Source organism: Panthera pardus, unplaced genomic scaffold, assembly GCF_024362965.1.
Source record: "Panthera pardus isolate Hobbes unplaced genomic scaffold, ASM2436296v1 HiC_scaffold_7, whole genome shotgun sequence".
Taxonomy (NCBI): Eukaryota; Metazoa; Chordata; class Mammalia; order Carnivora; family Felidae; genus Panthera; species Panthera pardus.
The window spans coordinates 57,246,518-57,271,847 of record NW_026527002.1 but is presented as its reverse complement, the minus strand read 5'-3'; the positions used below and the strand labels follow the sequence as shown (position 1 = coordinate 57,271,847).

General features: G+C 35.9%; 1 protein-coding gene across 6 annotated transcripts in view; it reads left to right on the top strand.

Annotated features, from left to right (window-relative positions):
- The window catches only part of CSMD3 (CUB and Sushi multiple domains 3), a 1,247,213-nt gene that overhangs the window by 289,436 nt on the left and 932,447 nt on the right, over positions 1-25,330 (top strand). For all 6 annotated transcript variants that reach the window (XM_053896606.1, XM_019467839.2, XM_019467838.2 and 3 more), the window contains exon 4: positions 13,948-14,142. In XM_053896606.1, the coding sequence (XP_053752581.1) occupies positions 13,948-14,142 (195 nt within the window). The remainder of the gene's footprint in view (positions 1-13,947; positions 14,143-25,330) is intronic.

The window sequence follows — 25,330 nt, the reverse complement described above, 5'->3', positions numbered from 1 at the left end:
TTTATATATTTTTTCTATTAGAGGAAATTTGTCAATTAACTGAGCAATTCTTTCTTCTGCTTGTCAACAACATACCGCAAAATACACTAAATTCTTAACAAATAAAGATGAATTAGAGTCCTTATTCTGAAGATGCTCACAGTCTAGTGAGGAAGCAAATTAAAAAAAATATCATTCAGGGGCGCCTGGGTGGTGCAGTCGGTTGAGTGTCCGACTTCAGCCAGGTCACGATCTCGTGGTCCGTGAGTTCGAGCCCCGCGTCAGGCTCTGGGCTGATGGCTCGGAGCCTGGAGCCTGTTTCCGATTCTGTGTCTCCCTCTCTCTCTGCCCCTCCCCCGTTCATGCTTTGTCTCTCTCTGTCCCAAAAATAAATAAAAAACGTTGAAAAAAAAATATCATTCAGTCATACATGCTGAAGTAAAAATCCGTGGGGACAGAATGGATGTAATAGCTGATGCAAAATATTCACAAAATGTTTGTTCAACCAGTCTCCAAGTGAATTCTCAAATGAGACCATTTATATCCTACATGAATGAAATGGTTTAGTATCTTTAATAAAAGAACATTTTGTACCACTAAGAAAGTTAGAAAATGTATTAGTTGTTTAAGTGCTTTCAGGTCTCAGGATGAGAGGTACTAGGTGGTTCAACTTGATGTTATAGTCTCCTAAATTATTTTTAATCATCTGGGAAATAAAACCCTAAGATTAATTTTCTGTAAGAGGTACAAACAACTTGATTTTACTTCCCTTAGTAGATATAATTTTACAGTGTTTTAAAGCATTGTTAATTGATCTCAGCAGGATCATGCTTCATCTATTTGACTGAATAATTATGCAATTCTGTAGTCATGGTATCCGCTATCCTTTCATTCAATTTTCGTTCCAATTTTCAAGGTCAGGTTTTCTTCTGGATATTTTGCTAAATATCTTGCCTTTCACAATTATCCATATGCTCCTAACAAGTTGGGGATTTTTTTTAAAGCCAAGCTTATTGTAAAGTGTTTATTAGTATAAATCACTCCTCTTTTTCTAAGTTGCTTTGTAGAGTTTTATTGAATTTCTCCAAGGAAAATGTGATAAAAACTATCTTCTCTTACAGTCCTCTTTTTTTTTTTAAATAAGCTTATTTATTTTTGAGGTAGAGAGCAAGGGAGGGGCAGAGAGAGAGAGGGATGTAGAATCCAGGGCAGGCTTTGCAGCAACGAGCCCGACATGGGGTTCAAACCCACAAACTGTGAGATCATGACCTGAGACAAAACCAAGAGTCAGACACAACCAAATGAGCCAAACAGGTGCCCCTAATAAGTATTTTACATTTTTTAAAAATTTATCTGGACTTTGTGAGGATACATCAGCTATCTTTTTATATTCACTGTGCCTGGCATGGGGCTTCATATATGATACCAACTAACGGATGAAAGAATTAATGAATCAATGATATTCATAGGGAAGCTTTGTGAATTTGGTTGTACAAATTTTCTATCAGGAATTGAAATTACACCTTGAATTTCATGTATGACCTAGAGAGGAGTAATGGAATTTTACCTTTGATTAAGTCAGTGTTTTGGGGGTAATTTTTAAGACATCAGGAATGATCTAAGGTAGTTAGCATTTAATGAAGACATGACCCTACCTCTAGTAGATCAAAACTTAATCACACCTAATTGAGATGTCTCAAATGCCAAGTTGATTGAAATAAAAATAAAACTGCAATTTGTTGAGCTAATAATAATATCTGCCATGTATTGTGTGCTCAGCATATAATATGACTTACATATATTGTTTTATATAAATATATTAACAGCCCTATGAAGTTGATATTCTCATGTACAAATAGTATATATACAGTATTCGGGCTACTCACTTTTTTTTTTTTTTTTTAAGTGTTTGATTCATTTATTTTCAGAGAGAGAACGCACATGCAAGAGAGAGAGAGAGCATGGGGGAGAGGAAGAGAGAGAGGGAGAAAGAATCCAAAACAGGCTCCACAAGGAGCCTGACACAATGATCAATTTCACAAACCATGAGATCATAACCTGAGCTGAAATCAAGAGTTGGACACCCAACTGACTGAGCCACCAGGTGACCCTGGCTACTCATCTTCTTAATAAATAATTTTCATGGCTCTGCTTACCAATTAATCATTTTCGAGATTAAATTAATATTCAATTAGTAAACTCACAAAATACGTATCGTACACACTTGTGAAAATTTCTTACCATATGTATGTTTAGACTGTATTTCAGTTATTTACCCTGAATCATTTCCTCTGTAGAGCTTATAGTATCTCTTTCAAAAAATATTCGATGACAGAAATAGTTCCCTTTTCTAGTCACGAACTAATGCATAGGATATGTATTCCTTACATGAACCTATCTTTGACCCTTTTGGGATATTCTTTTCAATTCTGTTTCTACCCTAGCACACCCATCAAACCTTGGCAAATCTAGTAACTATTATAGTACTTTGATTCTTAGATTTCCAAATTTTGAACATACTTAACACTCCTTTATATATATGTAATATATATAATATGTAAATTGTATATATAATATACATAATATGTAAATTGTATATATAATATACATAATGTACATAATATATATATTATATATATAATATGTAAATTGTATATATATAATATATATTATATATACAGTTAACTCCCTGTCCTATTTCAGATCTGTTTCAACCTGACTTTATCAGGAAATTCTTTTCAGACCACCTCTTAACCAAGACTAAGTTTTCTCATTTATATACTTTCATTATAGCCTGTAGGTTTCCTTTATCTCGCTGTCATATTATAATTAATATTATGTAATTACTTGCTTATTGACTTGGTCAACACCAAGTTGGTAAATTCCATGAGGGCAGGGCCATGTGATAGCAACTAATAGATGAAAGAATTAATGAATCAATGATATTCATAGGGAAGCCTGGTCATTTGCAAAACTATATCCCCAGAGTATTGCCCATAATAGCTGCTTAATAAACACTTGTGAGGGGCGCCTGGGTGGCTCAGTCGGTTGGGCGGCCGACTTTGGCGCGGGTCATGATCTTGCGGTCTGTGAGTTCAAGCCCTGCATCAGGCTCTGTGCTGACAGCTTGGAGCCTGGAGCCTGCTTCAGATTCTGTGTCTCCCTCTCTCTCTGCCCCTACCCCATTTGCGCTCAGTCTCTCTCTGTCTTTCAAAAATGAATATATGTTAAAAAAAAATTTAAAAAAACCCAAACACTTGTGAAACGAATATGTGTTTTTCATGGACAACAATATGCAATTGTGAAATAATTGACGGCTTTATTTTTTTTTTTAACGTTAGAGACATCTATGCTTGAACTAAAAATATATTCATTAGTTGGGTGACTTTGGGAAAATTATTTAATCTATCTGAGTCTCAGTTTCCCTTTCTGTACAACGGGAAAAATCATACATGGTGTTGGGTAATTTGTGAACTGTAAGTGGGAATGTGAATGGCTAAAAAAGGAGATGGCTGACAGCTCATCTCAACAATTAAGGCTATTCACTTATTCAAATTGTGAACTCTTAGAAAGCAAGGGAGGTGGTGTTGCTTTAACTGTATACATCACAGAGCACCAATGTTAACAGTAACCCTCAAGAGCTTCTGATGAATGAATTAGTTGTGCCAGTTATTAAGTAATTTATAGTTTATGTTTCCTTTTAACTAACATGGAGGAGTGTCAATAAATTCCATCCTCCATGATACAATTGGATTTTTATTTATCTTGGATCTTTCTCAAATAATTTTTGGCTGTATCAATAATCCCATACACTTTACCAGTTTATGTTGCCAAAATGCCTTCATATTATTTGCTTATAATTTCATTATCTCTGAGAAGAGAGGATAAATAAAATACATGTATTTCCAGCAAAAAAAAAAAATAGATGAAGTTTAAATTGACTCAATCATTTGGACTGCACAGTATAAACTTACAAAAAGGGTCTCTAACATATTTAGAAGCTTTTTTTTAAACGAGGATATCCTATTTATTTATTTATTTGTTTGTTTATTTGTTTGTTTGTTTATTTCAGAGAAAGAGAGCACAGTGGGGGAGAGATACAGAGGGAGAGAGAGAGAGAATCTTAAGCAGGGTCCATGCCCAGCACAGAACCTGACACGGGGCTTGATCTCATAACCTAGAAACAGTGACCTGAACCTAAATCAAGAGTCGGATGTTTAGCTGACTAAACTACCCAGGCACCCCTTCAGAAACATTTTTTGAGTGTAAAGTCTTCACATATATTTTCCAGTAATCTCAATCCACTAAACTACTCACGCTTGAATATTTCTGGTTTATTCACAAACACAGTCTCCTGGCACAGTCTCAAGAATAAATTCAAACAAGGCAGCAGTACATAAGGAGTTTTATATATTTATTTTTGCATTAAAAAGAATTGATCAATGCTCAAACAATAGTATCATGACAATAAATTTAAAGTACTCTCCCCAGAGCACTCCAATTCCATTTTAATCTTTGCATTATGGAATATATGATGAGAATATATCAGGTTCTATAATTGTTTTATTTTGATCGCCTAAACTTTTCAATACATATATTAGTGTCATCTGTTGGTAAATGAAGATAGCAATCTATTTGGGAAGTTTGCTTTTTTTAGATGTAATTATTTGCTTCAGAAACACAGTGAAGTAACAAGAATGGTGTCGTTATCTTCCAGATACCTTTGATGAATTAACATGAAAATTCTTTATTGCTTAAATCTCTATTTTCCTTAAAGATTTTACAATAAGAAAAATCACCACTTATTGTAAATTCCATGTATATTAATAATTAGTTTATAGTCTGCTTTACAGAACTTGGTATAATGTGTCTTCACTTCCCCCTGCAATTCAAACTTGTGATAGCTGGTAGAAACAATGTCTAAAAATTAGTCTCACTTAGCTAGTTCAAGAGATCTTATATTAATTAACAAGTTAATTTAAAAAGTTAATATATGAAACACTATTTATTTTTATAAAAATCAAGACTAAAAAGTGAATGTTCAATCAGAATATAGCATTTTTTGATGTTGGGTTATATAATTCTTTCAGTTAATAACATATCCTTGGCTGTGTGTCTTAAAATGGGCATAGTTTAGAGAGAAGTCCCAAATTAAAGGGTTGGGAGAGAACAAAAAATAGAATCCATGTGGTGCCTGGGTGGCTTAGTCAGTTAACTGTCTGACTCTTGATTTCAGCTCAGGCCATGATCTCACGGTTCATGTGATCAAGCCCTGCGTCAGGCTCTGTGCTGACAACATGGAGCCTGCTTGGGATTCTCTCTCTCCCTCTCTCTCTGCCCCTGCTCATGCTCTCTCTCTTTCTCTCTCTCTCTCTCTCAAAATAAATAAATAAACCTAAAAAATTTTTAAAAAAAGGAATCCATGAGCAATGGCTATAGAATTGGGATCTATTAAACCTGAATTTGAAACCTCTTAATAACTGTCTTCCATGGGTTATTGTCTACAGAGAATGATGGGTAGTTCTTTTTTTATGGAAGTCAAAAAAACAGGGGCAATCAACAGTAGGAATTTCCTGAAGGTGAACCAGATATGTTTTAGAATTATCTTTTTTTGAGTTTTATTTTGAAACAGCCTAACTTCTTTTCTGTCTGTTGGTTTAGAAATAATTCAGCCACAAGGCAGGCAATAGATTAGGTAATGTATTGAGGTTTCAACCCAATTCCAATTCCAGTATTGTTATTCATTCATTGACTTCCTGTTTTCCATTTTTGCTTAGGTATTTTGTTCTCCTTAATGTTTATTCATTTAAATCAAAGTTAAATGAGAGTACAAGAACTATTTAAGAACTTTCTTTTCTTTTCCCCTTCATTCTTCCACCTAACTGCTTCTTGTGAAATAATTTGGAAACTGCTTTTGTCTCCTGGATATATAACTTTATGATAATTGAAGTCCTGACCTTAATTATTTTTTAGGAGGTGAGAGCAAAAGGAGTGGCTTGATTCTAAGGCCACAGTGGTGGTTTCATTAAAATAATTTCCTTTGTTATTACTATATGCAAGGGATTGAATGTTTTTCATTTTATCAAAATTTATTAACCCCAACATCTCGCAGCAAACGTCTCATGTCAATCAAATGAATTTTCCAAAAAAAAAACTATTTCAAAATAAACTGTTAATTTCAAAAGTATTTTATAAAGAATTAGTCAAAATTCACAGACCATATGTTTTAAATTTTACTCAAAATTACTTCCAGCATATGCCTTGAAGACTTAGTTATTGGTATTTACAATACTTTACAGTTATTAGTTTATGATGTATCTTTAAATGCAGAGGGAACTTAAGAAAATTGTTATTTATAGAAACTATTGCTACTTAACCAATATTACTCAACTTGTTTTCTTTCTTTTTTTTTTTTTTTTTTTTACTTTTTTGGGTTTCAGACTCTAATTTTTTCTAAATTGTTTGTTCAATATATGAAGTTTATTGTCAAATTGACTTCCATACAACACCCAGTGCTCATCCCAAAAGGTGCCCTCCTCATACCCATCACCCCCCCCCCCCCCCCCCCGTCAACTCTCAGTTTGTTCTCAGTTTTTAAGAGTCTCTATTGTTTTGGCTCTCTCCCACCCTAACCTCCTTTTTTTTTCCTTCCCCTCCCCCATGGGTTTCTGTTAAGTTTCTCAGGATCCACATAAGAGTGAAACCATATGGTATCTGTCTTTCTCTGTATGGCTTATTTCACTTAGCATCACACTCTCCAGTTCTATCCATGTTGCTACAAAGGGCCATATTTCATTCTTTCTCATTGCCACGTAGTACTCCATTGTGTATATAAACCACAATTTCTTTATCCATTCATCAGTTGATGGACATTTAGGCTCTTGCCATAATTTGGCTATTGTTGAGAGTGCTGCTATAAACATTGGGGTACAAGTGCCCCTATGCATCAGTACTCCTGTATCCCTTGGGTAAATTCCTAGCAGTGCTACTGCTGGGTCATAGGGTAGGTCTATTTTTAATTTTCTGAGGAACCTCCACACTGTTTTCCAGAGTGGCTACACCAATTTGCATTCCCACCAACAGTGCAAAAGGGTTCCCGTTTCTCCACATCCTCTCCAGCATCTATAGTCTCCTGATTTGTTCATTTTGGCCACTCTGACTGGCATGAGGTGATATCTGAGTGTGGTTTTGATTTGTATTTCCCTGATGAGGAGTGACGTTGAGCATCTTTTCATGTGCCTGTTGGCCATCCGGATGTCTTCTTTAGAGAAGTGTCTATTCATGTTTTCTGCCCATTTCTTCACTGGGTTATTTGTTTTTCAGGTGTGGAGTTTGGTGAGCTCTTTATAGATTTTGAATACTAGCCCTTTGTCCGATATGTCATTTGCAAATATCTTTTCCCATTCTGTTGGTTGCCTTTTAGTTTTGTTGGCTGTTTCCTTTGCTGTGCAGAAGCTTTTTATCTTCATAAGGTCCCAGGAGTTCATTTTTGCTTTTAATTCCCTTGCCTTTAGGGAAGTGTCAAGTAAGAAATTGCTACGGCTGAGGTCAGAGAGGTCTTTTCCTGCTTTCTCCTCTAGGGTTTGATGGTTTCCTGTCTCACATTCAGGTTCTTTATCCATTTTGAGTTTATTTTTGTGAACGGTATGAGGAAGTGGTCTAGTTTCAATCTTCTGCATGTTGCTGTCCTGTTCTCCCAGCAGTTTTTGTTAAAGAGACTGTCTTTTTTCCATTGGATGTTCTTTCCTGCTTTGTCAAAGATGAGTTGGCCACACGTTTGTGGGTCTAGTTCTGGGGTTTCTATTCTATTCCATTCATCTATGTGTCTGTTTTTGTGCCAATACCATGCTGTCTTGATGATGACAGCTTTGTAGTAGAGGCTGAAGTCTGGGATTGGGCTGCCTCCCGCTTTGGTCTTCTTCTTCAAAATTACTTTGGCTATTCAGGGACTTTTGTGGTTCTATATGAATTTTAGGATTGCTTGTTCTAGTTTCGAGAAGAATGCTGGTGCAATTTTGATTGGGATTGCATTGAATGTGTAGATAGCTTTGGGTAGTATTGACATTTTGACAATATTTATTCTCCCAATCCATGAGCACGGAATGTTTTTCCATTTCTTTATATCTTCTTCAATTTCCTTCATAAGCTTTCTATAGTTTTCAGCATACAGATCTTTTCCATCTTTGGTTAGATTTATTCCTAGGTATTTGATGCTTCTTGGTGCAACTGTGAATGGGATCAGTTTCTTTATTTGTCTTTCTGTTGCTTCATTATTAGTGTATAGGAATGCAACTGATTTCTGTACATTGATTTTGTATCCTGCAACTTTGCTGAATTCATGTATCAGTTCTAGCAGACTTCTGGTGGAGTCTATCGCATTTTCCATGTATAATATCATGTCATCTGCAAAAAGTGAAAGCTTAACTTCATTTTTGCCAACTTTGATGCCTTTGATTTCCTTTTGTTGTCTGATTGCTGATGCTAGAACTTCCAACACTATGGTAAACAACAGTGGTGAGAGTGGACATCCCTGTCGTGTTCCTGATCTCAGGGAAAAAAATCTCAGTTTTCCCCATTGAGGATGATGTTAGCTGTGGGCTTTTCATAAATGGCTCTTATGATCTTTAAGTATGTTCCTTCTGTCCCAACTTTCTCGAGCATTTTCATTAAGAAAGTTTGCTGAAGTTTGTCAAAGGCCTTTTCTGCATTGATTGACAGGATCATATGGTTCTTATCTTTTCTTTTATTAATGTGATGTATCACGTTGATTGATTTGCAAATGTTGAACCAGCCCTGCATCCCAGGAATGAATCCCACTTGATCATGGTGAATAATTCTTTTTATATGCTGTTGAATTAGATTTGCTAGTATCTTATTGAGAATTTTTGCATCCATATTCATCAGGGATATTGGCCTGTAGTTCTCTTTTTTTACTGGGTCTCTGTCTGGTTTAGGAATCAAAGTAATACTGGATTCATAGAATGAGTCTGGAAGTTTGCCTTCCTTTTCTATTTTTTGGAATAGCTTGAGAAGGATAGGTATTATCTCTGCTTTAAACGTCTGGTAGAACTCCCCTGGGAAGCCATCTGGTCCTGGACTCTTATTTGTTGGGAGATTTTTGATGACTGATTCAATTTCTTCACCGGTTATGGGTCTGTTCAAGCTTTCTATTTCCTCCTGATTGAGTTTTGGAAGTGTGTTTGTGTTTAGGAATTTGTCCATTTCTTCCAGTTTGTCCAGTTTGTTGGCATATAATTTTTCATAGTATTCCCTGATAATTGCTTGTATCTCTGAGGGATTGGTTGTAATAATTCCATTTTCATTCATGATTTTATCTATTTGGGTCATCTCCCTTTTCTTTTTGAGAAGCCTGGCTAGAGGTTTATCAATTTTGTTTATTTTTTCAAAAAAACCAACTCTTGGTTTCATTGATCTGCTCTACAGTTCTTTTAGATTCTGTATTGTTTATTTCTGTTCTGATCTTTATTATTTCTCTTCTTCTGGGTTTGGGGTGTCTTTGCTGTTCTGCTTCTATTTCCTTTAGGTGTGCTGTTAGATTTTGTATTTAGGATTTTTCTTTTTTCTTGAGATAGGCCTGGAATACAATGTATTTTCCTCTCAGGACTGCCTTCGCTGCTTCCCAAAGCATTTGGATTGTTGTATTTTCATTTTCATTTGTTTCCAAATATTTTTTAATTTCTTCTCTAATTGCCTGGTTGATCCATTCATTCTTTAGTAGGGTGTTCTTTAACCTCCATGCTTTTGGAGGTTTTCCAGACTTTTTCCTGTGGTTGATTTCAAGCTTCATAGCATTGTGGTCTGAAAGTATGCCTGGTATGATTTCAATTCTTGTATACTTATGAAGGGCTGTTTTGTGACCCAGTATGTGATCTATCTTGGAGAATGTTCCATGTGCACTTGAGAAGAAAGTATATTCTGTTGCTTTGGGATGCAGAGTTCTAAATATATCTGTCAAATCCATCTGATCCAATGTATCATTCAGGGCCCTTGTTTCTTTATTGACCATGTGACTAGATGATCTATCCATTTCTGTAAGTGGAGTGTTAAAGTCCCCTGCAATTACCACATTCTTATCCATAAGGTTGCTTATGTTTGTGAGTAATTATTTATATATTTGGGGGCTCCTGTATTAGGCACATAGACATTTATAATTGTTAGCTCTTCCTGATGGATAGACCCTGTAATTGTTATATAATGCCCTTGTTCATCTCTCGTTACAGCCTTTAATTTAAAGTCTAGTTTGTCTGGTATAAGTATGGCTACTCCAGCTTTCTTTTGACTTCCAGTGGCATGATAAATAGTTCTCCATCCCCTCATCCTCTCAATCTGAAGGTGTACTCTGGTCTAAAATGAGTCTCTTGTAGACAGCAAATAGATGGGTGTTGTTTTTTTATCCATTCGGATACCCTATGTCTTTTGGTTGGTGCATTTAGTCCATTTACATTCAGTGTATTATAGAAAGATATGGGTTTAGAGTCATTGTGATGACCATAGGTTTCATGCTTGTAGTGATGTCTCTGGTACTTTGTCTCACAGGATCCCCCTTAGGATCTCTTGTAGGGCTGGTTTCGTGGTGACAAATTCCTTCAGTTTTTGTTTGTTTGGGAAGACCTTTATCTCTCCTTCTATTCTAAATGACAGACTTGCTGGATAAAGGATTCTCAGCTGTGTATTTTTTTCTGTTCATCACACTGAAGATCTCTTGCCATTCCTTTCTGGCCTGCCAAGTTTCAGCAGAGAGATCGGTCATGAGTCTTATAGGTCTCCCTTTATATGTTAGAGCACGTTTATCTCTAGCTGCTTTCAGAATTTTCTCTTTATCCTTGTATTTTGCCAGTTTCACTATGGTATGTCGTGCAGAAGATCGATTCACGTTACATCTGAAGGGAGTTCTCTGTTCCTCTTGGATTTCAATGCCTTTTTCCTCCCCAGATCAGGGAAGTTCTCAGCTATTATTTCTTCAAGTACCCATTCAGCACCTTTCCCTCTCTCTCCCTCCTCTGGAATACCAATTATGCATAGATTATTTCTTTTTAGTGCATCACTTGGTTCTCTAATTTTCCCCTCATACGCCTGGATTTTTTTATCTCTCTTTTTCTCAGCTTCTTCTTTTTCCATAATTTTATCTTCTAGTTCACCTATTCTCTCCTCTGCCTCTTCAATCTGAGCCCTGGTTTTCTCCATTTTATTTTGCAACTCATTGATAGCATTTTTTAGCTCCTCCTGGCTGTTCCTTAGTCCCTTGATCTCTGTAGCAATAGATTCTCTGCTGTCCTTTATACTGTTTTCAAGCCCAGGGATTAATTTTATGACTATTTTTCTAAGTTTACTTTCTGTTATATTGTTTAAATCATCTTTGATCAGTTTGCTAGCTGTTGTTATTTCCTGGAGGTTTTTTCTAGGGGAATTCTTCCGTTTGGTCATTTTGGATAGTCCCTGGAGTGGTGCGGATCTGCAGGGCACTTCCCCTGTGCTGTGATGTATAACTGGAGTTGGTGGGCAGGGCTGCAGTCAGACCTGATGTCTGCCCCCAGCCCAGCGCTGCGGCCACAGTCAGACTGGTGTGTGCCTTGTCTTCCCCTCTCCTAGGGGTGGGATTCACTGTGGGGTGGTGTGGCCCGTCTGGGCTACTTGAACACTGCCAGGCTTGTGGTGCTGGGGATCTGGCGTATTAGCTGGAGTGGATTGGCAAGGTGCACAGGGGCAGGAGAGGCAGGCTCAGCTCGCTTTTCCTTTGGAGATCCGCTTCGGGAGGGGCCCCATGGCACCAGGAGGGAGTCACACCTGCTGGAGGGATGGATCCACAGAAGCCCAGTGTTGGGTGTTTGCAAGGTGCAAGCAAGTTCCCTGGCAGGAACTGGTTCCCTTTGGGATTTTTGCTGGGGGATGGGCGAGGGAGATGGTGCTGGCGAGCGCCCTTCCCCCCCCCCCCCCCCCCCCCCCCCGGCCAAGCTGAGCTCTGTCATCCAGGGCTCAACAACTCTCCCTCTAGTTGTCTTCCAGCCCTCCCGTTCTCTGAGCAGAGCTGTTAGCTTATAACCTTCCAGATGTCAAGTCCCACTTGCTGTCAGAACACACTCCGTCTGACCCCTCTGCTTTTGCCAGTCAGACTGGGGGGCTTTGCCTGGCCGGTGGGCTGCCCCTCTGCCCCATCTCCCTTCCACCAGTCTGTGGAACGCGCACCCCCTCTCTGCCCTCCCTACCCTCTTCCGTGGGCCTCTCGTCTGCACTTGGCTCTGGAGACTTGGTTCTGCTAATCCTCTGGCAGTTTTCTGGATTATTTAGGCAGGTGTAGGTGGAATCTAAGTGATCAGCAGGACGCGCAGTGAGCCCAGCGTCCTCCTACTCCACCATCTTCCCAGGATCCTTCAGACTCTAATTGTCTTAAATTAAAGGAAATGTTTAATTTCTAATATATGTAATGCAAATTATATAAATCCTCAATACATTTTCCATTGATTAAACTGATATCATTTGAACTTTATCACTGATTTTTTTCCACTATCATTGAAAAGTTTATACAGAAAAAGTAATGTTCATTTAGAAAACACTTTCGAAAGTAATATAAACCTATTATGAATAAAAATAGAAATTTCAGCTCTGTGGACACTTCCTATTTATAAGTGACCATAACTTTTGTAAAATTACATCTACATATTATATGATATTTTTATTTTCTGCCATTGACATTTTTAATATTATGGTGGCTTATAGATATTTGGTTTAATAGAAAATAACATTGCATGGAATTTACTACACAAATGGGATAATTATCAAGGCAAAATGGAAACATACTTCATTTTTGTGTTGTAGTGGGTTTTTTTTAGCTTTTTATTTTGTAATAATTTCAGACTTTCAGTTAGATGGTGAAAATAGTACAGAGTTCCCTATACTCTTATCCAGCTTCTCTTAATATCAACTACTTATGTAACCATAGCATAATTATCAAAGAAGGAAATTAACATTTGTATAATACCATTAACTAAACTATAGCCTACCCAAACTTGAACACCTTTCAACTCCTAATTCATTAGTTTCTATATGTGTTGATAATTATTTAGAGTATGAAATAATATAAAGGTAATAAAAATTTAGAAAATAACATCAGGAAGAATAATTCTTTCCTAACCTTGCTAAGTTCTGTAAGTTTTGCTATTTGTATATATTTTCTTTCCGTTGTTTTCGTTTACAGTGAAATTGGATTTTTCCCTGAAATATATATTATTTTTAAAAATCTCTTATATTTGCATACTTGTATACTTTTAAGCATCCAGTAATAAAATAAGGCACGAGATAAAATATCCTAACATATAAGGCATTTTGCAGGTATTTTATATATCAGTCTATTTAAAATTTCACAACTGTATGCATTTCTTATTAATATTGTAAGTTTACCATAAACAAATTGGAAATTCTGGGCTAATCTCTACAATTTGAAAAATATGTCCATTTCTTTGCTATATTTTTCTTATTTAAATGGAAAAAATAAATATCCACCCCAAATGTATGTGTTTCCAGAGAAATGCACCTGTTTAGGGTTAAGCAGAAGCATCAAAGGAATTGGGAGCATATTTATGAAACTTGATTTGCTTATTGCTGTGTTAGTAGAATGTGACTTTGAAGAAGCCATGTACATGGTATTAATCATAGCTTTAATTACCTGTAGTGTATGAGTAATACTGATTTTTAAAATTGCTAGAAAGATTAAATACTTTAAAATCTTAAAATTTTTCTAACACTAAGAGTGAAACCTAACACCGTTTTGGTAAAATTTAGTTCCCTTTCCATACCTCTGTGTTACATGTGTTGAAGTGAAAAACATTTCTTTTTATTGTGACTCTTTAAAAGGAAAAGAGATATCTGTATCTACATATAATTTTAAAAATCTAAAACATTAAAATCTGTATTAAAATAACTGTAAACTCTTCTTTTCTCCCCCTGTTTTAGAATTGCAGAGTAGCTCTTGTGGCAATCCAGGAGTTCCACCCAAAGGTGTATTATATGGTACACGGTTTGATGTTGGGGACAAGATCCGCTACAGCTGTGTGACTGGATATATTCTCGATGGCCACCCTCAACTCACCTGTATAGCCAATTCAGTTAATACAGCCTCATGGGATTTTCCTGTTCCCATATGCAGAGGTAAAGTTAAAATCATATTTATTTTTATGCTGATTGAATATCTGTTTGATATAGTGAATACATTTCAAAAGCGAGAGTTGGGATCAGACAGTATATTTGCAAAATATGTTAGGCTCTTGGTGCTTATTGCTTTTATAAAATGTGAAGCTTAAAACAATAACTATTTATATATATGTATACTACATGACTGCTTTAGAAAAAAATGCTTGCCAAAATAAGATATTGCTTGTGAAATGAAAAGTGCATCTCTACATTTATATACATATTTATGCATACATTGTGTATGTATGTGTCCTTATATTTACATTAGGAAAACATGAAGTTTATAATGTTTTGAAATTTAATTAGTCTGTAAAAGTAATAATTTTGCTTACATTTTGAAATATAGATTGAATCTTTGAATTTTTAAAAAATATCTGGTGGAAGACTTACTTGGGAATTTGTGAAATAAGAATGCTATATTGTTTTCTTAATGGATACAGATAAAGATTATTTATATAATGGGGGAAACCTAATAATCCTCTAATGTGGACAAAGTTTCAAAATACAGTGCCTGAAAGAACATGTTCTACTTGGTGGAAGCTGAATTCATGGATAAATCTTGCCCACAGAAATTTTGGAGACCTATATCGTTTTCTGTGGGCTAGCTTTTTCTAACAAACAAGATAAGTGACTCATATCTTCTTTATTTTTTCGCATTCGTTTCCTTTACACATGGGCGGTAGGAATGTCCAACTTCTGATCTAAGTTCCTTTGTAGCTTCCTCTCCAACATGGGGCTACAAGTGCATGTAGGAGAGATCCCTGAAAATCAGACACAGGTAGCTTCTTATCCCTGCTTTGACAATGACCATGGGAGTTACTTCAGGCAAATCATATCAACTCTTTGAGATTCATTTATCTCACTTAACCAGTGAGAGAGAGAGAGAGAGAGAGAGAGAGAGAGAGGAAACACCTATTGCATTTGTTGTGAAGATTAGGTAAGAAAACCTATACCTGCCACTTAGTAAAATATCTGCTGCACATTAGCGTTCTTTCAGTGTTAGCTACCTTTGCTTCTGTTGCTGCTACTTCTAATCCTGCTGCCTTGGCCATTGCTATTTCTCTGACTACTATTAGCTACCATTTATTTGAACACGTAGTATACCATTTGATCACTGTAGTGTACTAAGAAAATTATAAGTGTAGTCACTTTTAAATTTCATTACAGTACAAAACCAAAGTGCAAAACTTTTGAAATAACTGCTCAAGGTCATTCAGTTAGTCAATGCCCAGAAGTATAGAGTCAGATTTTACTGGACTTGCAAGCTCACAAATTTCTCTGCTACAGTTTCTTGGGTATTGATAGAAGACACCAAACTCTTGAGTCAGAAATGAAGGAGATTTTATTATATGCAGGAGTGTCAGCAGCCACAGTACAAACATTTGTGCTGGTTCTCTAAGCCCTAATTCTCATAGACTGATATGAAGAGTGTAGGGTATCAGCACACATGGTTAGCGGTATTATAGGAGAAGAACCATGAGCTTAGGAAAATTGAATCATTATAATGAGCATGTCTTCTCTTTGCTCTGGAGGGCGGCCCTGTCTCTACCCCTTAGGCTTATAAGCAAACTTGCCCTTTAGTGGAAAACACTGTCTTCTGAGACTATTTCTTGTGCAAATATCTTTGAAAAGATAGTCTAGTAAAAAGAGCAGGACAGTTGGAATCTCTGCTTATAAGATGTGAAGAAATGTTAGAATCCGGGAAAATTTCTCCCAATTTAGGGTGTGGTGGAGATCCTGGATTGGAACCCATTCTGTTTGGTTCCAAAGCCTAAGTTTGTTACTGTTTTTTTACTTCACCAAAATAATTTGCATCTCTCTTCAAAATTACTTTTATGATAAGAAGGGAAATGGAGTTATTTTTGAATCAGTCAAAAGACTATTGTCACTATTTTAAGGTGTAAAACTTCCTAAATCAAAAGGACTTATTAAGGTAGTTAAAACCCAGAAGCATTTTAAGATATTTCAGTGGAGTACCACCAGTACTCCTGAATATTACTTTCTATTTTGGGACTCCTTTTTCATCTCAGTTCAGATACCAGCCTGTGGAACCAGAAAAATATAAGTTTAAATACTAGTTTTTCCCTTATTGGCTAGAGCCTTTGAATGAAAACTCTATTATTTTTGGAAACTATTTTTTAGCTATAATTGGATGAAGAGATAGAAATACCAACATCACAGTGCTGTTAGAGTTTAATATGATAGCATATGTAAAGAACCGAATGCATACCAAGTTACTATGTGTGCTGGCTCTATCTACCCTTTTTCTTAGTACTTCTTACCATCTCCTCTCTAAAGAAAAAGTCACAGTCAGCAAAAAGTGAGTTGACAATATCAAGTATCCTTATATCCAAGTCTAACCCTAAAACCAGTACCTCTATTTACTTACAACAGTTTTGTTTTCCCAGAGTATGTACTCTGTATCTCATCCCCAAGTGTCTTCAGGGTTATTATTTCCTTTGACTTTCATTTTACCTCTATGGTTTTCATCTATCAAAAAAATGGCACCCACTGTTTTTGGAAATTCTGCCTGCTCAACTTCAATCTGACAAGCTTACCTTTTCTTCTCGTTAACAATAATACCAATTACTATATTTACTCATTTACTCATATATTTATTATGGCCCTTACCTGTGTGAAGCATTATTTCATGTATTGAAAATCAAAAGATGAGTAAGAAACAGGTCTTGCCTTTAAGCATACTTAAAAGCATAAGTTCTAGTGGGTCTAATCATTATGTCATCAGATAATTACAATAATGTGTGATAATTGCTTTACTATCAGAATCTGTAGAATGTGTTAGGCACCTTGATCAGGATGAGCTTAATTCCTCCCAGTTGAGAGGAAGAAAGTTCAGGTAGGGACAGCAGTTTAAGAGAAGATTTCACAAAAGACTAGCTAAAAATAAAAACTATCTAGAGCAAGAACATTTTCAATGAGGCAATAATTTTCCTTTTTAGCCTTAAAAGTAGTTATGGCGTGTTAGTAATATTCACTGGCTAAAGCTAGAGTGTATGAAGTCAGACTTCATACAGCACATGATCTAATTTTCTAAGGAGCAATTTATCTCCCATTAAGCAAATTTTTTTAAACTTAAAGAATAGGGGCATTGAGTATTTGGATTTCATGTGGTTGTCATTCAGTTCAAAAGAAAAGATAGACTATTCAGTCCACGGCTTCCTTCCTCTGCTCTTTGCCACTTGATAGCATACTGATTCTTTAATTTATAACTTTGCAGGGGGCTGATAACCCTGTAATGATCTGTTTATTGCTTTGCCGGGAGTTTACATAGTGTCTCTCCTGGACGAAACCCTTGCTTTCAGAGAATTCTTCTGATGCTTCCTAACAATGATAGTTTAATTAAGAAAAACGAATGCCACATCAACCTAGAGGGTATGGTGCAAGGGTTTTTGTGTTTGTTCACAGGCAGGGTGGATTTTATCAACACCATCTGCTAGAATTTGAAAAAGACAACCAACTGTTGGTGCTGAAAGTGAAAGTGAGTTCTTGTGCTGTCAGTCTGGATTGAAAATACCTGTAATACAGGCCTATGCCGCACCCCCTCCTTTCATAGACATTTCTATGACATTTATTCCCAGTGAGTTGTGATGTGGCCTCAGAGTGCTTCTCAACTCAGTGCTCTCGACATTCCTTACTAATTAAGAGCAGTTGGCAGACAAAGTGAAATGGATATGATATTCCTGTATTAAACATTCTAAAATTCATGACAATATCCTATATTTAGAATGGCATTTTGATATACCTACCCCAGGGCAAACTAATAAAAGGGTTTGTAGAAGTTACACTTAAATTATAGTGTTTTAAATAAACCTGAATGTGAGTCCACAAAACGTCAAATCATTTGGTGGAAGAATTAACATATTAAGATTTAAGTCATCAATCACAGAAAATTTAAGATTGTATCAGTATGAATTTTAGATTCATTAGAAAATTTTTAAAAGAATGTTCTATTTACAAAAAGGTGTTATATTTTCTTGATGGTTTGAGTATATTCATAGCCCAAAGTAAAGATCTTAGAATCCATAGAGGTTTCAGGAAAAGCAGTGATCAGTCAAGGGATATGAGTTGTCAAATGTTGACAGAGTTTATTTTCATTCGACAGGTGAGATCCTTTGGGGGGAAGGCTTCTGTGTTAGTGATGTAGATGTCATGTGGTCAGTTGGTGCCACGTGACCTGAAACAAATATCTGACAGGACGGAAAGCAAAAGGGCTAAAGACGAAACTGTTGTTTCTGACAAAGCAAAAGAAATTGCCATTAGCTACATTAGCAATGAGAAGTGAAAGGATCTTCCAAGTTTTATTCTTTGGAATAAGACTGTCTTCTACTACAATGTGGTAAAGAAAACAGGTGACTGAAAAAAGAGCATCAGTTTGTTTTGTCAGAACATAACTTTATTCTCCTACTTAAAACCTTCATCAACAATTCTGGATCAAAAATGCATTACCAAAGCATGGAACTGGGAAGAGCATTTAGAGGTAATAGCTGGAGACGGGGAAAGAGGAAGGAAAGTTTGGCCTGATGTTTTCTATATGCAAATTGTACCAAAAGCCTTCCAAAAAAAATAGTGAATTCTGATCAAGATTAGAAGTAAATCAAACAGCTGAGCCTCCCCCACCCCCAGAAAAAAAAACAACTAGTAGATAATGTTGAAAAGAAGTAATGCTTGTGAAGAACATACTTTTGAGCCCAGTGGAAGGATGTTCATTGTGTTTATATGTTCCCTTTCTCAGTACTCTGGAAACCATCTCAAAAAGGCATTAGAGAATAAAAAAATGACAATTATTCTATGTATATACCCTGATTACACTCTTCTGCATGTATAAATGCTGAGATACGATATTCAGCACTCAGTATTCAGTAAATACATTAATAACAGATCTGGTTATCGATAAAACCAAAGTACAAAAATAAATTACAAATGAAAACTTGAAAATATTTTATTGAATCTGGAACAAAACAGATAAATGACTCAGTGTCAAAACTGCAAATTGAAAAAGTATAAATATGTTCTTTTTTTAACAAGAGCGTGCAATTGGGGCAGGGGAAGAGGGAGAGGGAAAGAGAATCCCAAGCAGGCTCCTGCTGTCAGTACAGAGCCCCCTGTGGGGCTTGAAGTCACAAACTGTGAGATCATGATGTGAGCCAAAATCAAGAGTCAGATGATTAACCAACTGAGCCACACGGGTACCCCCAAAATATTTTTAATGTGAAATTTTCTGTGCTAGATCAAAAGAGAGTCCAGTGTTTTTGTTTCTTTTTTTAAATTCTCTATAACATTACTTTTTAACATTTTTTCTTTTGAAGCTAAAGTCTGTAGTTCCCTTTTTTAACATTTGATAAAGAAAACCTATTAAATTGTGTTCTTTTATCTTAAATCTATTCCCAAAGGAGAGAATGTTTTGGTGTAACACCCTGAATCATAGAAAGAACAGTATTAGTGATAAACTGTTCTGTGCAAAAGAAAAAAAGAAATCAAACTCACTGTTGAATATCAAAATGTAATGGGCCACACCATGTATTAAGTATTCTTTTTGAGAACTGGGGTTTTTATGGTTGGATTTAGTTCAATTTCCAAAGATGGTTGGTTTTTTGTTTTATTTTGTTTTTTGGCAAGAAAATGTTTCTCCTCTCCTCTCCTCTCCTCTCCTCTCCTCTCCTCTCCTCTCCTCTCCTCTCCTCTCCTCTCCTTTCTTTTTAATATTTATTCATTTATTTTGAGAGAGAGAAAAAGAGTGGCTGGGCATACCAGCAGGGAGGAGCAGTGAGAGAGGGTGAGAGAGAATCCCAAGCAGGTTCCATCCGCACTCACAGGAAGAGCTCAACGTGGGGCTTGAACTCATGAATTGAGATCATGACCTGAGCCAAAACTGAGTCAGACATTTAACTGCCTGAGTCACCCAGACACCCCCCAAAAGATGTTATTTTAAAATATTATCTCAGGAACTGTTTTAGCAGACATAGTGAGCAGACTTGTCATGTTACCTGAGCAACATTATTTGGCCACCGAGTCTCACTGTCCTTTCACATAAAGGGGTCTGGTCTCTTTTTGCGAACTGCTGTATTTGACAGTAACGAGGAAAACATTTTCAGTATGCCTTTTAATAAACAAGTTAAGCATGTATAATTTGGTAATGGGTTTATATTATTACCACAAAGACAGTTCACGATGAAGAATCTTCAAGTGTCCAGGTCACTTGCTGATTCATCTCTCCCTGGAAAGTGTAGGCTGTTCCATCAACAATCAGGCCAGCACTCAATCACCCACTCCTGTGCTGTAATCTTGTTCTGAAAAGTCCTTTTGTGTGATAAAATGCTGAAAATGTCCTGATTAAAGTATCCAGCTTGATGGAGCAAAGGACACACGATTTGTCTTTGAGGGTGTAAGATCTGTGAGCTGATTGGCCTTCCTGCCACGTATTACCTGAGTGTGTTGTTTCTTATGTCAGAAATCGAGTATTTTTACATCTTAGGAGACTATGAATGTTAGAGATTAGTTTAAATGAGGTAATATTTTAAAATACTTGTGTGATGTCTAGCACATAGAAGTTACTCAACACTTGCAAGTTGGTTTCAAATACATAAAAAAAGTAATTTAAACAATAATATAGACATAATGGCTATCACTTGTGTTATGTGTTCAATATATTTAGAAATATATGTTGACGGTTAAACATGTGTCTATCACTCTGACGTAATGGAAAATACTTTTTAAGATAACAGAATAAAAAATCTGTAAAGAGTGGACTCTGGACTAATAAAAGTCTTGGTTTGCTTTACCTCTCTGCCACTGAGATGATATAGAAACTTTAGATATTTAGTTTTTCAGATTGTATTTTTCTCATCTGTTAAGTAGTATTTCTATCATCATCATCCAAACAGGTATTTGAAAACTGATAGCACCAGAGATTGGATATAGCTATCTTCTATAGGACCGTATAGACAGTGGAGTTAATTTTTTATCAGAGATATAATGGTTAAAGGGAATTTTAAGCTCCACATTCGCCTAAAAAATTAGGTTGGGATTAGCAAGCAATATACATCAGTGGTGAAAGTACCTTTCTCAAGGGTAACCACATTTCTGAGTCATTCATTTCTGGGAGTTCTCACATTTGAAGTATGTTCGATAACTAAACTGATATGTATTAAGAAGTCATTATTCACAGGCTACACTGCTAAGTGCAGTGATGGATGAAACAGCCCCAGGCCCCATGACACTCATAGTCTATTGAATACAGGATCTTTTATTTGGAAAATGATCTATTTGGTGACCTCGAAAAGATAGAATGGCATTCTTGTGTAAGCAATAGGTGGTGGCCTTCAGTGTGTGTGATATTTAGAGAAGAAAATCAGCACTCCTATTCTTACCATATAATTGTCCGGTCCCCTGCTGATGCAACTAATAGCCACGACTTTAGCATTCAACTCACACATTATTTTTCCCCATTTGATATTAATATGTTGTGTCTTTCTCCGTTCAGGAAGCTGTTTATTTTATTTTTCCCTTTTTTCCATCCTGCATAAGATAACTCAAACATTTTTGTGGCTTTATTCAATTATACAAGTTTTTTGTTTCTTCATCTGCCATTCTTAGTAGAAAATAATCCATTTTCTTTGATGACAAAGGCACAGTCATTAGATCTATGTTTTTGTGGATTATAGGTTATGATAACATATTATTAATTGCAGAGGTTTGGTTCTTTTTCCTGATTGGAGTGATTTCATTTCTTTCTCTTTCTGTACAATTCTTAGAAAAATGCCAACACTGTGTAGTTTGAAAATCAAAGACAAGTGAGTTTCATTTTGAGGTGACCGAGTCTTTGGGTTCTTATGCCTATTTGGTATAACTTTGAGTCTTACACTTTTATGGAACTTTGTTTACTTGGAGTTTTTGTTTACTTGTTTTGATAATAATATAAAGTATTTGTTCTAAGTGAAAGATCTAAATTATTTGAATAAAGTTTATATTTTGATGTAACTACAACAAATAGCTTCATAATATTGTTCCCAAAATAAAAATTATTTCATTTTATTTTTTTAAGGTTTTATTTAAATTCCAGTTAGTTAACACAGTATAATATTAGTTTTAGGTGTACAATACGGTGATTCAACAATTCTATAGAACACCCACTGTTTATCACCACCAGTGCACTCCTTAATTCTCATCACCTGTTTAACTCATCCACCCCACCAACCTCCCCTCTGGAGACTATCAGTTTGTTCTCTATAGTTAAGAGTTAATAGTTTGTTTCTAGGTTTGCCTCTCACTCTTTTTCCCCCCATTGCTTGCTTGTTTTGTTTCTTAAATCCCACATATGAGTGAAATCATATGGTATTTGTCTTTCTCTGACTGACTTATTTTGCTTAGGATAATACTGTCTAGCTCCATCCATGTCATTGGAAATGGAAAGATTTCATTCTTTTTGGTTGAGTAATGTGCCATGTGTATATATGTGTATATGAAAAAGAAGGTGTCGTGTGTGTGTATGTATGTGTAAATATACAGTTGATGAACACTTGGGCTATTTCCATAATTTGGCTATTGTAGATAATGCTGCTACAAACATCAGGATGAATATATCCCTTTAAGTGAGTATTTTTGTATTCTTTGGGTAAATACCTAGTGGTACACTTTCTGGATTGTAGGGTAGTTCTATTTTTAACTTTTTGAGGAAACTCCACGCTGTTTTCCACAGTGGCTGCAGCAGTTTGCTTTCCCACCAACACTGCAGGAGGGTTCTCCCTTGCCCACATGCTAGTCAACACCTCTTGTTTCTTGTGTTGTTGATTTTAGCCATTCTGACAGGTGTGAGGTGATATCTCATTGTAATTTTGATTTGTATTTCCCTGATGATCAGTGATGTTGAGCCATCTATATGTCTTTTTATGAAAAATATCTATTCATGTCTTCTGCCCATTTTTAATTGGGCTATTTGTTTTTTTGGTGTGTGTGTGTGTGCACGCGCGTGCACGTGCAAAGACATGGATAGAGCTAGAATGTATTATGCTAAGAAAAATAAGTCAGAGAAAGACAACTATCATATGATTTCACTCAGATGTGGAATTTAAGAAACAAAACAGATGAACATAGCAGAAAGGGAGAAAAGGGAGAGAAAGAGGGAAACAACCCATCAGAGACTCTTAACTATAGAGAACAAACTGAAGGAGGTGGGTCAGGGATGGGCTAAATGGGTGATGGGTATTAAGGAGAGCACATGTTATGATGAGCCCTGGGTGTTATATGTAGGTGATTAATCACTAAATTCTATGCCAGATGCTAATCTTTCCATACATGTTACCTAGAATTTAAATAAAATCTTGAAAAAATTTAAAAAAGTAAATAAAAACTTTAAATAAAAAAATAAAAAATAAAAACACTTAAAAAATGTTAAGCAACATTCATTTCTAACACTAACCTACATTTCAAAACATGTAGAAGGATATAAAAATTATATTATTTTGGTGTCTACAGAGCATCCACATGATTATATGTGACATGACTTCAAGAAAAAATGATGGATCATGCTTAGCCAAAAATATATTGACAGCTTCAGAATTTCCTGTGGTGAAATAGACTGTTCAATGCATAAGAACCTTGAAAAGTACTCCTATAACTTCCTGCTACGATTTAAACTCTGTAAACCACAGTGACGGTCATTTGGAATTCTGTTGCTCTTTGTAAAGTCACCACTCTAAAGTTGAGGTAAAATAATTTTGGATGAAGAAGGAAGGGGAATTGAAGCCCACCAAAGACATTGAATAATACCATAGGACACATTTTAGTGGACCAGCTTTATATGAAAAGTCACTGTGTTTTGGGCTAAGAAAGCCCAGTAATGAGAATTTTTATGAAATCATTCTGGAAGGACTCTTCACACATTTTTGGTCTTAGGTTCTGTGTCCCCTGTACAGTTTTATCAGTCACTCGCTTAGTAAGTTATATTAAGAGTGTGTATGGTTGAGTCATTCAATGATGAAAGGTCTTCCATGTGGTCAATAATAGAGGACAAAATCAAACAGCTCAGACTTGAAGATCTTCAGAGTCTATTGCTTAATGTGCTCGAAACCTAAAATCCATCTAAAGTCACTTTCCTTAGGTGTTTCCTAAATATAAATCTGACTCAATAGAACAGACATGATTTTAATTTTACTAAGTCTTAAGTATGTAAAACTGGTATTGAGTATCTTAAATTTTGAGGGAGCCTTGAAAGTAAGTATTTTGTCTCTTGTTTTTGTTATTTTCATATTTATGTCACCTATTCCTTGTGTATTGACCAAAGCAATTTTCTCTTATTTAGTGCTCCTTGTGTTGGAGGTTACCATAGCATTCAAACTGTTAAAATATTAAGATTGTGTATATATATTTGTGTTTAACTTTTAACTAATTAAAAATAATTGATGCAGGAGCACCTGAGTGGCTCAGTCGGTTAAGAGTCCAACTCTTGTTTTCGGCTCAGGTCATATTCTCATGGTTCATGGGATCAAGCCTTGCATCGGGCTCTGTGCTGACAGAGTGGAGCCTGCTTGGGATTCTCTCTTTCTCCCTGTCTCGTTGCCCCTCCCCTGTGTACCCATGTGCATGCACTTTCTCGAAATAAATAAACGTTAAAAAAATCAATTCATGCAGAATTAAAAACATGATACACATAGCAAACAAAATGAATTAAATGCAAATAATGATAGTCATGTTAGGAGAAAATAACAGAAGAGTGAAATACAACCAAGAGTAAGGTTAATACACAGAAATCATGTTCTGTATTATTATATATTTGTCAGAATCAGCATTAAGTTTTGTTTTAATCTATCTGGGTATCTAAACAAATTTGGGAAAAACATGATTAGTTCATCATCTCACCAAGTAAAAGCAAACAATTTATGAAGGAAAACCAAACTTGCAAAGTAGTGTAAAAACTTATGCAGTACATCATAAGGAAAGTACAGTAGAATTTAATGATCTATTTCCTTTACAGTATCTGTAAATTTTAACTCGGAGAAAGAACTTTCCTGGGTTGCATCACATCTTCTTATTGATATAAAACAAGGTTTGGCTATTGAAAAGATCAAAGACTGTATTTATAGGATCAGAATAATCAAAACACACATGCCTGATGTCACTTCCAAGATTG